General features: G+C 46.7%; 1 protein-coding gene across 1 annotated transcript in view; it reads left to right on the top strand.

The window, feature by feature from the left end:
* Window positions 1-1,009: 1,009 nt before the first annotated feature.
* Window positions 1,010-12,414, top strand: part of LOC135259308 (ADAMTS-like protein 1) — a 100,539-nt gene continuing 89,134 nt past the window's right edge. Inside the window, exon 1 of the mRNA XM_064343526.1 lies at window positions 1,010-1,293. Coding sequence (XP_064199596.1) covers window positions 1,231-1,293 — 63 coding nt within the window. The 5' untranslated portion in view covers window positions 1,010-1,230. The remainder of the gene's footprint in view (window positions 1,294-12,414) is intronic.

Here is a 12,414-nt window from a genome sequence, read left to right as displayed (position 1 = left end):
CCTTGAGTGGAATGAAAAGCAATTCAATATTTATTTCACAGGCAAAACATTTACATTTCTCCATTTGGCATGTTAATAGAGATTAAGCTGAATTCACCCCTGCGTGTCAGGTGGCAATTCAATTGGCTCATACCTCACATACCTGCGCCATTGTACTCCCGTCAAAGTACATCTTGTTTTGCTGCTCTTTGAGTGCTTCAGAAGGGATGACATATCAGGGAACATAGTTATTACTGCAGACCTCATTGGCTTAAAAAAAAAAACAGTGAACATTTTTTTGAAACTTCAGTGCACCTCCATAATGTTTTATGTTTTGTTTTGTTTTTTGGCCAGAGGTGCGCTGTATATTTTGTACAAAATAACCCTGGAAAGAACGTCCAAAATTGGTAAGAAGAAGCCATTAAATTGGTCCAAACTAATTGCTGTTTATGCACTTTCAGCCCTTTATTTGACTCTTTTTCTCATTTATTCTTTTCCCCAAGTGATGGAACTAACTATTTGTTTCCCCTTACGCTAACACCTGTGGGTGGTACACCAAGGCGTCCACTTCACAGAGCTAGGAGTAGATTGCAGGAAGACCGCTGTGGATTGCAAACAAAGCTGCAGTGAGTCAACAAGGAATGTCCCGGCAAGTACATAGCTATACTTGAAGAATAATGTCGGGAAATTAAGAGGAATCGTCAAGCTAAAGCGTAGGACATACATTACACTAATTGTGAGCGTCATGTTGCTCAGTTCCCTGCATTACTTTTTTGTTTGTTTTTGGAACAACGTGCGAACTTCAAAGTATTTTTAAATTGTATTATTATTTGTTTGTTTAGCTTCAAAATGTTCTCCAAATGCCCATCTGCACGAATAACAGCCCCAAAAAATTCACAGGACAAGCTAACATTATGATGGCAATTATGTCCTCATTAGTTGAAATCATTTCCTGATCAAATATGTGATCCGCAAGCAAAGAGATGCTGTTTCTTTAAGAATGTAAGGTGGGAGAGTCCCCTCACTGACGCACGTTTGGTATGCAAACATAAATTTAGCAACAACGTGTTCTCAGCGTGCAAAACTATTGGAAGCAACTATGAAGTGTCATGTTGTCATCAAAAAACTTTTAGAATTTATATTGTGGAGTGGACGAGAGTTGAAGGAGTAGACACCGTTTCTCTTGTTCAGGATCAAACATTCTCACATAGGCTTCTTCACTCTGAATGAGCGAAATTGACAACCGGAGAGATGGTAACCCACATCCACAGAGCTGCGGGAATTGTTTTCGTGGCGTCATTATTGCTGTGCAAGGTAGGAATTAATTAACTTATAAGTTAGCGTTTCACTGTATCTTTTTTTTATTTTTTATTTTTTTTACTGTAAACTGGTGCTGTTCGTTTTAAGCGGAACATTTACTCAAGCAGTTACCCGATGCTGTAATCTGCTCGTATAAATCCCATGATTGTCGACAATTGCGTTTTCAAGGTAGCAAGTTTCGAAGTAACGTTTTATCAGTGATTTTAAGAGAACTGAAGTATCCCACATGTTTATAATTATGATATTAGGAATGATAATCTGTATTGTTCCACTTGACAGTTAAAATTATATTCTGTGGGTAATATCGTCTCTCTCCTGAGATAAAATGCGCCAATTGGAGTTGCCATTTGACATCTGACAAGTATTACATCGTCAAGCCTAAAAGATATTCTTGGATCATAATAGGTTTTATTCAAGGCGTACCTACTACAATAACGCCCAATGCTTTATTTATGACATTCACTTCAGAGATATTTTAACAAAAATTGAGTGGGTGGTATGTGATTAAAGTGAATAGGGCATATTTTATTTATTAAACAGCGAACTTGTCCCATTCTTTAAAAAAAAAAAAGGAAACACACCGTGTATGTGCGGGGTACGTGCGTACAGCTATGGAACAATTGAGACCTCGTCAATTTTTCAGTTTTACAGCTTATGGGTGTGTGTCTGTGTAAAATGCAACTTTTGACATTTGTTTCATGAACGATTGACTGCATTTGATTTTAATTCCAAACAAAAATATTGTAAATCACAACAGAAACTGGCAGGAACTGACAGCTTGTTGAAAGAGGCGACAAGAGAGGCTTCAACTTTTTGGTGGAGTTACCCCGATTTTACTTTAGAGTGGTAACTAATTTTTTTCCAGAGTTGTGTGTGCGTTTTCCTTTTGAAAACCCAATTAAAGTCAGTTTAATGACAGTGTATTTGAGTTTCAGCAAAAAATCAGTCAGCACCATTCAGAAAGCTCATAAAACGCAGCTCTTAATTAGTCTCTTTTATTCTGCGCGTGTAATCAGTCATGTTTTGCATAAGGACGATGTGAATGTGCCGGAGATGCAGTAATCGACATCAGTCAATCTGTGAGATTGCGTGTGCGCGTCTGAGCTGCAGACGTGTTTCCCATGCAAGCTGCTGAGAGAATGAGAGCGAGAGTGAGAGATAGACCAGTTTAGCTGGAGCAGGTCCAGCAGCTGATGGCCGTGATGAGAGCAAGGTTCAATCTGTAGGGGAGACAGAACACCAGTCTGGCGGCACCAGTGGGCAGCAGCTCAGGGCCAATGAGGTGGAAAGCTCTTTTGAATAGCAGAAAGACCATGATTCTTCAGACCACAGTATTGTTGGTACCAGTCCCAGAATGCCATGCCTAACAGCAAGGTACTCCACCTGAACTAGTTTGCTTTGTGAAAGGCATGATTAGACAACAGAAAATAACTGAGTCAGGGAAAAATTATGATAATAGCCAGAGTCTGCTTAAGATTCCTGTCTGTTCACTGCTACCCGGTTACAGGAACATCACACTGCTCTACTTTTAAACAGCTCTGTCTGAGGGTGACATGGACACTGCCAACACTGCTGGTATTTTGGAGTCTTGGTAAATCTAGACAGCCGCTGCAGTCAGTTAAAACTGGTCAGCAGGGAAACCTGTCCCAGCAAACAAAACCTGATGCCCCTGCCCTGCAGACCCTGGCCCCTTGTGGGGGCATCACTGGCAGAAGCTTAGGGGTTAGTGTGTGACACACAGGGGCCTTAACTTATGAGGGATTCCTCATATGAATGCAGTCTTATGTCACAGTGAGGTATCGATTTGATATGAGATGTTAAGTTCAGAGCCCCTTTTGTAGACAGCAATGAAGTGTTAATGTATGTAATGTTTGGTTTTGAGGCAGACGGGCTGTTGTAAGGTTAACGATGATGGCGTCTCGTCACGTGAGGTTGCGCCGCCATCTCCACCTGCCGTGTGGAGCGGTAGCGTCTCCCCGGTGGAACTGAGGTGCAGGGCGGTAGGGCGGGGGGGGGGGGGGGGGGGGGGGGGGGGGGGGGGTGGGGTGGGGGGGGACAGACTCAAAGGCAACTCACAGGCTCCGAGAGGGAAACAACCGTCCACTTCAAACCAAACATCACAGGAATTCCTTTGTGGGGACGTTGCTTCGGTAATTTGCCTTTTGAGAGTAGTTTTGCTTTGCCCTGGCCATTCTTTCAGTGTGACAGGTTCTTTTCATTCGTTCTCTGGCAGAGCGGAGTCAGAGGAGGAAAATAGTGGCAGCCTACCTTACTCTCCGGGGACAGGGGGGTAATGAGGGCGGTGAAGGGGGGGGGGGGGGGGGGGGTGGCTGAAGGGTCTGTTTCTGCAGACTTTTAATAGTCCTGAGGGAATGAATAGACATGGCTTTGTCAGTGGGGTAAAGGCATTTCTGAAGGATTCTTTACAGATCTTGTTTAGTTGCAAACAGCTTGTTCCACCCCCCCCCTCCCCCCACCCCCCTCAGAAGCTAGAAAAACCCATCCAAATGAGCTCAGCCTTCCTGTGAAAGAGGTTGAATAGGAGTGTGCTGGACACCAGTGGCAGGAGAGCCCGCCTGCTTAGAAGATGCCTTGGCCTAAACGCAGTGAGGTCACCGCAGTTCCAGCAGGAGGACATTCGGCGCGTAATTGCCGATGTGCGTTTGCCTCAGCATTGCGGTGTCAGGCCGCATTCTTACGCTGTGAAATGACCCTTTCATTCCCCGCGTGAATAGGCCCGCTTAATAAAGTGAAACAGCTCCGTAAAAGTAATGGATACGGTAAAAATGATATGCGTGATTATTTGCTGTAAACGAAATGTATTTGCAGAAGGAAATGACATTGCCGTCTGATGATTCTCATGGCTGATATGCTGACAAGCAGAGTAAATTGCAGAATGTTTTGCTTCGGTGATAAATTTGTTCTGCTCTAGCCATCTCCAAACAAACCCTGGTTGCCTTTCCAAATTCATGTCCGGAGAAGTAAAATATTTATATACATTACTGAGCCTCAGTACGTACTCTGTTGTTTTCCCAAAGTTTTCCCAAATACATACATTGATCTTTTGACATGGTTACCTTTTGGAAACATGGCAAAATATTACTGGAGCATTTGCTTCCAAAATTGCTCTGCACTGATTAACCTTGTGCTTCTCATATGTGCAGAACCTTTGGCAATAGTACTTTCTGCTATAAATTTGAGTGGGTGTCCATCAGGTGGATGTGTGTTTGGGACAGGTTCAGAGTGAGATCAGATAACTGCACTGCACAACTGCACTTGTGCCGTGGTGCAACATCACTTTGTGTGGCCAATATGTGCCAAACTACTTTATTCTTACTGAAACGAGCCAGTCTCACACAAGGTGTAGTCTCCTTCAAGTTTTTCGGCCTGACAATTTGTTGAAAACCATGTTTTTTTTTTTGCACCTTCCCCAAACATCATGTTGACTCCCCCAGCTTGGCGTTGAGGTGTGATTGGGTCACACACTGTGCCACCTGCTCTCCAAAGCACAGGCCCAAATTGGGAATGAAGCACTGGGATTGGAAGTAAAGTCCATTGTTCCAAGTAGTCTAGAGGGAAACAAAAGCTCCTAGCCATGGCGACAGGCTCCCCTGCTGGGCTTCGACAATATTTCCATTTTCAGGCACTGTGTGATCCATAAAACCCTGAAAAGGTCAAATTAAAACCTTTAATGGCAAGTGTGCAAGCATGTTATTTAGAGGTTTCTTCGAGAAAAGGGTCAAAAACATCTGGGCCGGCCTGGGAAAAACCGGCTCGAAGCATGTTAACGAGATTGAGTGTTTTCAGTTAAACTGTGAAACCTTTGAAACTCTTATTGCTCACATCTGGGCCTAATCTTGATGAGAATGAAAGTCCCTGTCGCTGTGTAGAGTGGCAGAGCAGTCCCTCACTGTTAGTTTTTTTGGAAAAGGATGTGGGTGTGGCGTTTGTGACCCGGGTCGTGCGCCGTAGTTGCCGTCCTGCCGGCTTGCCCCCCCGGTCCACGGAGCACAGGTGCAGACGGGGGCGCTGGGACACCCCTGCCCCGGATATCCCGGGTCAAGCCAGCCGCCTTTATCCGCGGGCCAGAAGGAAGTTCCTCTTACCCTCCGGAGCCTTCCAGAATGAAGGAAGAGCGCATACGGGGGCGGGGGTTTGGAGAGCGGGGTTTCATTCATCACTAACGTCAGCGAGCGGTTCAGTGGTGGCGATTGTGAAGCAAGCCGTGTACTGTAGTATCAGTGGCCGTGCCATTACGCTGGGCTGTAATAATGGACTGCAGCTTAGAGCTGTGTGGATGATGGCAGTTTACTCAGGGCAAAGCAAGGCGTTTGCCGGACATGCGAAGGGAAGTGCACGCTGAGAGATGGCTCAGAACTACATAATGACCAGCCCTGGCCTGTAATTCAGCCTGATTTATGCCTTGGGGGGGGGGGGGGGGTGGCTGTGACTTCAAAAACTCGCCATTCAGCTTCACTGTTATTCTTGCTGGGAAAATCCCAAACCGGTTCCGTTTTGGACGAGTCGTGACCGTCTGTGGCCAGCAGATGGCGCTGCAGATGTGGAGCGCTCGGTGGGAGAGGGAGGCTGTTGCTGAGTGTTGGTCCGCATCAGTCACACGCCGCTGACGGTCTGAACAGATGGCCGCTGAGAGCTCATCGCTCCGTCGTGTTGATGCAGTTGGCTTTTTTATCTGTATCCCTGTCACTTGTTTATTTCCGGCCAGTTTATTTTCCATTATTAGTCACGGTAACTGTACATAAAAGTGGAACTTTTGGCATCCTGTCCTTTGATGAAACATCTTGTGCTAGTTTAAGAATGCATTTGGCATTTCCATTAGCATGATTGAGATTCTTGGGGGGGGGGGGGGGACTTGCTCTAGATGTAAGGTCAGAACACACCGTAGTGGACGGGATGTTTCTTCATCTGGTCTGCAGACACGAGCGTGAGTGTTCCAGCTCTGTCTCTATCGGTGTCACAGAGCGGCGACACTGCTGTAACCTAGCCCTGAACTCTCACACACTCACGGCCCTATTACAGAGGGAGTGGGGAAATCAAGCTAACAGATTAAGTGCCGCAAAGCCTTAAAGATATCACTAAGAATATGGATGGCAGGTACCTCTTTGTTTTGGTGTTAATACTGTGGATTCAGAAGGGTTTGCTGATTGTACCAGAGGGAGATTTCTTTACATACAGAAAGGATTTTGTTTATAAAATTCTGCTTGAAAGCTATAGCGTGATGTAAAAGAGAGGAAGTGGGGGGGGGGGGGTTCTGATGATGATGCGGGTTGGAAGGGAAAGAGAGAGGGAGCCTATGAAGGAAGCTTGAAAGAGCAGAGTGGGAAAGCAAAGCTAGATCATTAGAGACTGAGGAAAAGTTGAAGACAAAAAGTCAGGAGGTGGAAGATACGAGTGTGACAGAAACAGTGAGTGAGAGAAAGTGTGAAGGGGGGTTGAGGGTAAAGGGCTGGGTTTACCTGACAGGGTCTCCACACCTGGCTTGGGTGAGTATTTGTGAGGCTAATGATGCTTCCTGTGGTTTCACATGTGTGTCTTCCCACATATGTGCACCCACAGCACACTGTTACAAGCATACATCACACAGTTACACATACTCATACTGCTCTCAAACACTGCAGACTGTTACACACACTCATACTGATCTCTCACACATCACACTGTTACGCACACTCATACTGCACTCTCACACATCACACTGTTACACACACTCATACTGCTCTCTGACACATCACACTGTTACACACACTCATACTGCACTCTCACACATCACACTGTTACACGCATACATCACACAGTTACACATACTCATACTGCTCTCAAACACTGCAGACTGTTACGCACACTCATACTGCTCTCTCACACATCACACTGTTACGCACACTCATACTGCTCTCTCACACATCACACTGTTACGCACACTCATACTGCTCTCTCACACATCACACTGTTACGCACACTCATACTGCTCTCTCACACATCACACTGTTACGCACACTCATACTGATCTCTCACACATCACACTGTTACGCACACTCATACTGCTCTCTCACACATCACACTGTTACGCACACTCATACTGCTCTCTCACACAGCACACTGTTACGCACACTCATACTGATCTCTCACACATCACACTGTTACGCACACTCATACTGCTCTCTCACACATCACACTGTTACGCACACTCATACTGCTCTCTCACACATCACACTGTTACGCACACTCATACTGCTCTCTCACACATCACACTGTTACGCACACTCATACTGATCTCTCACACATCACACTGTTACGCACACTCATACTGCTCTCTCACACAGCACACTGTTATTTACACTTTAGTTGAACATGCTCCCAACATCCCCTTATATTGTCACCTGAAATGCTCCAAGGCTTAATTTGCACTGTTCAAAAGTCATTTTAAAATAAAATCTTTGCAAGTCTGGAACCTTGAGCAGTATTTTCATTATTGATCAAACAACTTGGCAGTTAATCGCTGTCTGAGACTGTAGATTACTAAAAATAATAAAAATTACAGAGTACTGTATAGCGATATGTCAATCGAGGACTTACAAAATGATGGAGTTTCTAGAATAAGGGCCTTGATTTTATGCAGAAAAATATATGTGGGACCCTAAAATCCTTGGGGGGAAAAAAAAAAGAAAAACATAATTGTGGGGGATAGATTCCTTATTGCGTGTGCAGGGTTTTGTAACCCCTGCCAGTGGCATCAGCCGTAATAATATATCTTAACAAAATTTGGGGTAATAGCAGCTGCATACGCATCATTTCAAACAGACTTACAGGCTTGCAATATTCAGCCTCAGTCTGGCACCTGAGGCCTCTCCAAAACCGTCATACCCCAAAGGCTTGGAGCTCTCATCCCCGAGAAGAGGAGTGAGGGCTATTTATGCAAGCACAGCCCCTAATTATCATAGACTGCCATGGACAGATGTTTTTCTGTTTAGATTTTTTTAAATTTTTTTTTTTTAGATTTTTTTTTCTTTCTTTATTACCCCTATGTAAATAATAAGGTTACATTCGCATGCCCAAAGTATATCAGACTTTATGGTCTCAAAATATCCTCTTTCCGAAAGACGTGTCTCCAGTGGACGTGCTATCTGTGTGGAGTAGGTTGTGCGGTAGCCATTGAAACGTTGCAAGATGTTAGCGCATGAGCAGTGGGCAGAACCTGGGGCACTTGAGACCTCCCAGGCCCCTCAAAAAGGACATCTGGGGTGCGAGAAACGCAAAGCGCAAAGGAGAACTGAATTAATGGCCCAGTGACCCCCACCAGCAAACATTAAAGTCCCACGGTTCCTCCTGTTCCCCTCGGTGGCCTGCCAACTGTCCTGTACGAACCAGCCTGAGCTGTAGCCCGGTATTTCCAGTTCAATTTCCAGGAGCCCTTGTATAAATCCCATGTAAATCACTGAGGGGCTTTTGGTTTTATTCCCCCATGGTGGTTTTCTGAGGACTGGTGCGTGCCTGACCTCAGAGACCGGAGAGCGGAGGCTGTTCCAGGTCGTTTCGGCTTCAGTCCCAGGCGGATTACGCCGATCGGGCTGTGAGCCGTGACCCATGCGGTGTGCCGTGAGGCTCTGAATGTGCTCTCCCTAGTCCCAGGTTACTGAATCCTGTAAAGAGATACGAGCCTCTCCTGGAGGAAGTGACTTCTGGGTAAGAAGGACTGTGTGGTCGGTCCAGCCAGGTGTTAGGCTCAGGGAAACAGAATTTTCATGGTTTTGGCCAAAAAATGTAATGCAGAGGGACAGTAGAGGCACTTTTGTTTCAGCAGTTATTGCCTTATAGCAAAGATTCCAAGTCTTACTGAATGTATCTTGCTTCTCTGGCCAAAAGAGTTCTTGCACGCACAGTACATCACAGAACCTGCAATAGATCTTCTTTGTGTTTTTTGGAATGTAGTTTGTCCCACCTATAACATCTTGCAGTACAGATAATGTATTTACTTTAAATGAAGGGGATTACGACCTGGCAAAATTCCCAGTCGTAGTTGGAGTATATCCTGCATAGTATCTCTCTTCCAGGACAAATGCTTTTAATCTCTGTGGGTTTTAGTGTCAGCTTATTACTAGATGGTAAAAAATTGTTTCCTTAATATGACAGGCTTTTAGCACAAGTGCCAAATGCGGATTAATGGGTTTCTGATGGTTTTGTAATAAATAAATATATATGCTTATATATATTTTAAAAATAGTGCTTGCAAGACTTCAAAGAGTGACCGTCTTCGCCAACCAGACTTGTTGTAACAGTTAGTGCCTCAGCTCAATCCAGAAAGGTGCCATTTCAAACAAGAGCAAGATCACAGTGTCTATTTTCAACAAAAAAACATCAGTTAGCACTGTTAGCCTATTGTTGTGGCCTGTCTTAACCTGTCATCTGGTGCGTACCTGTCCCTTCTGTCAGCGCTGTTTTCTAGCCTCCCCGCCTTGCGTCACCAGTGCCCGGTATGCTGCTTGAAAGATATTTGGCATTTATGGCCCTGGAACAAGCACTTGACATATTTTTGTCTTATTCCCCCCCACCCCCCCACCGCCTCACTTCACTGGGATTGAAGGCCTTAAAGAACGCTATTGTTAATGCATTCTCTGCCTCTCCTGTGTCAGTGGCTCCAGTAGCTGAAATAGCTGGAATAGCGATGGAGAGGTGCTGGTGGCCCTTCTGCGGATGACGGTGGCCCTGGCGCGTGGCCCTGCTGCGGAGGTGTATTAAAAGCTGCCGCTGACAGACGGTTAGTGGCCTTGATGACAGGGGAGAAGAGCACCAGCGTGACGCAGCGCCTGTGTGCGAGAGGGATTTTATCGGTACGACCGCTTGACACTCTGTCCTCCTCCCTGCACGGTTTCTTCTCAAACCGCTCTATGAGCCCGGGAACGATGCGTTTGACCTGCCCGTTAAAGAAACAAGCACGCCGTGGCCGCAGCTGGATGGGCTATTCCAGCCGCGAGTGAGTGCACTTTTTCTCAGTGAGCTTTTCAATTATTTACTGGTACCTGTCCGTCAGCAGAAGCAAGTGAACTATGGGAGACAGCGGCCCAAGCTTCTCTTTGAGAATGCACTCTAATTTCCCATGTTTTCTTGCGTTCTTCGCAAAAGTTCAGTTGAAGAGGTGAACATCGCACGCTCCTCTTCATGTCTGCTCATGTCACGCTATCTTGTTCGTGCTATAAGTGCGTAGGGCAGAGGAGAGAAGTGAAACCCTGTCTTAGGAAAAACCTTTGCGTATTTAGGAAAATATTACGGAGAACAGCGTCACGTGACTCGCCTGGCTGGCGTGCTCCTCATTCCTCCACCTGAGTAACTCCTTGAGACGCATTCCTCTCCATGCCGCTCAGATTCGCTCAGGGATTCCACAAAGGGCGCTGACTGACTGAATGTCAGGACGCGGATAACCTGAACCCGCTGACAGTGTAATTGCACCGTACGATCTCACAAGCCGCGCAAATAAGTTATGGTCTGCCTCATTCTCAACGGCGACCAATTAGATTTTTTCCCTGAAACCTAATACTGCGTTTTGAATGTTTACAAATTACAGGGGGGGGGGGAGGTCTTGGGGGGGGCGGGAAGCATTTTGTTTTTTTGTTCCAGCACCTATACTGTTACAGTCGGCGGCTACGCTAGCCAGCGATTGCTTAATTCATCGCTCATCCCTTGACAGCGCGCTGAAAGCCGATACGTTGTCTTGGCGACGGCAGCCCCGCAGTTAAGCGAGGGAGTGTTCGCGGCGCGGTGTTAGCCGGCACCTGAAGGCCGGGCGTTCCCAATGAGGCTAATGACGCCAAGCGACCCCGCGGGGAGCTGGCAGCCAGCGAGGGAAGCGTGTCTGGGGGTGACTGATTGGCTGCTGGTGGTACGGAAGGTATTCCTCTCCGCTTCTCCTCATAAACCCCCTGACGCTTTGGACCCCGTCACACCCGCCTCGAGGGTGGTGGGTGAGGGGTGGATTTTATCTGCAGGTTGAACTCCTGGGCTCACCTGGGCGAGAAGTGTTCCCTCCACCCTAACTCTCCTGTTGGGCTGCAGTTGGGCTGCAGTGAATGTGAATGCACTTACTCTCCTGCACAGTGGAGGTCTAAGAGAGCCTATGTAATTATCTATGTGTGGAGACAGATTTTTTTGGCTGGGGGGAGGTGTCCCAGCTGACGATGTCTCCTTGCCCTCAGGGTTGCGTTCACTGTCGGCTTCATCCGCCCACACTCCTGAGTCTTTTGCCTGGATTCTTCCACTATGACACACTGTGCTGTACCCCAGATTCTTCATTCTCATACACAGCACTGTACCCCAGATTCTTCATTCACAAACACTGTGTTCTATAATGGGTAAGGCACTGGTCTTGTAACCTAAAGGTCGCTTTTGCAGCCAGGGCTTGGCTTAGTTTGAATTTAGCCATGGGGCATCTACCATGTGTACAGTCAGGACTTGACCCCTGGTTTCATTCCTTTGCAGCTGTTGTCCCTCTGCACAGAAATGTGACTTTGTCTGGTCTCACCTGGTTTCTTCTCGCTTATTCCAACATGGCTGTCTGTTGGAAGCAGAGCGCCAGAATAAATACATCAATCATGATACACATTTATGCAGAGCCTCAAAATCACATCATTGTTACCTTCCCCTGTCTGCACTGTCTCTTCTCACCTCTTGAGTCAAAGGCATCAAACTCACGTCCTGGAGGGCCGCAGTGTCTACAGGTTTAACTCCAGTCCTAGAGGGCCGCAATGTCTACAGGTTTAATTCCAGTTCTGGAGGGCCGCAGTGTCTGCAGGTTTAACTCCAGTCCTGGAGGGCCGCAGTGTCTGCAGGTTTAACTCCAGTCCTGGAGGGCCGCAGTGTCTGCAGGTTTAACTCCAGTTCTGGAGGGCCGTAGTGTCTGCAGGTTTAACTCCAGTCCTGGAGGGCCGCAGTGTCTGCAGGTTTAACTCCAGTCCTGGAGGGCCGCAGTGTCTGCAGGTTTAACTCCAGTTCTGGAGGGCCGCAGTGTCTGCAGGTTTAACTCCAGTTCTGGAGGGCCGCAGTGTCTGCAGGTTTAACTCCAGTCCTGGAGGGCCGCAGTGTCTGCAGGTTTAACTCCAGTCCTGG

Source organism: Anguilla rostrata, chromosome 7, assembly GCF_018555375.3.
Source record: "Anguilla rostrata isolate EN2019 chromosome 7, ASM1855537v3, whole genome shotgun sequence".
In the NCBI taxonomy this organism is placed as follows: Eukaryota; Metazoa; Chordata; class Actinopteri; order Anguilliformes; family Anguillidae; genus Anguilla; species Anguilla rostrata.
The sequence above is the reverse complement of the archived record's forward strand: the minus strand, read 5'-3'. Positions and strand labels throughout refer to the sequence as shown.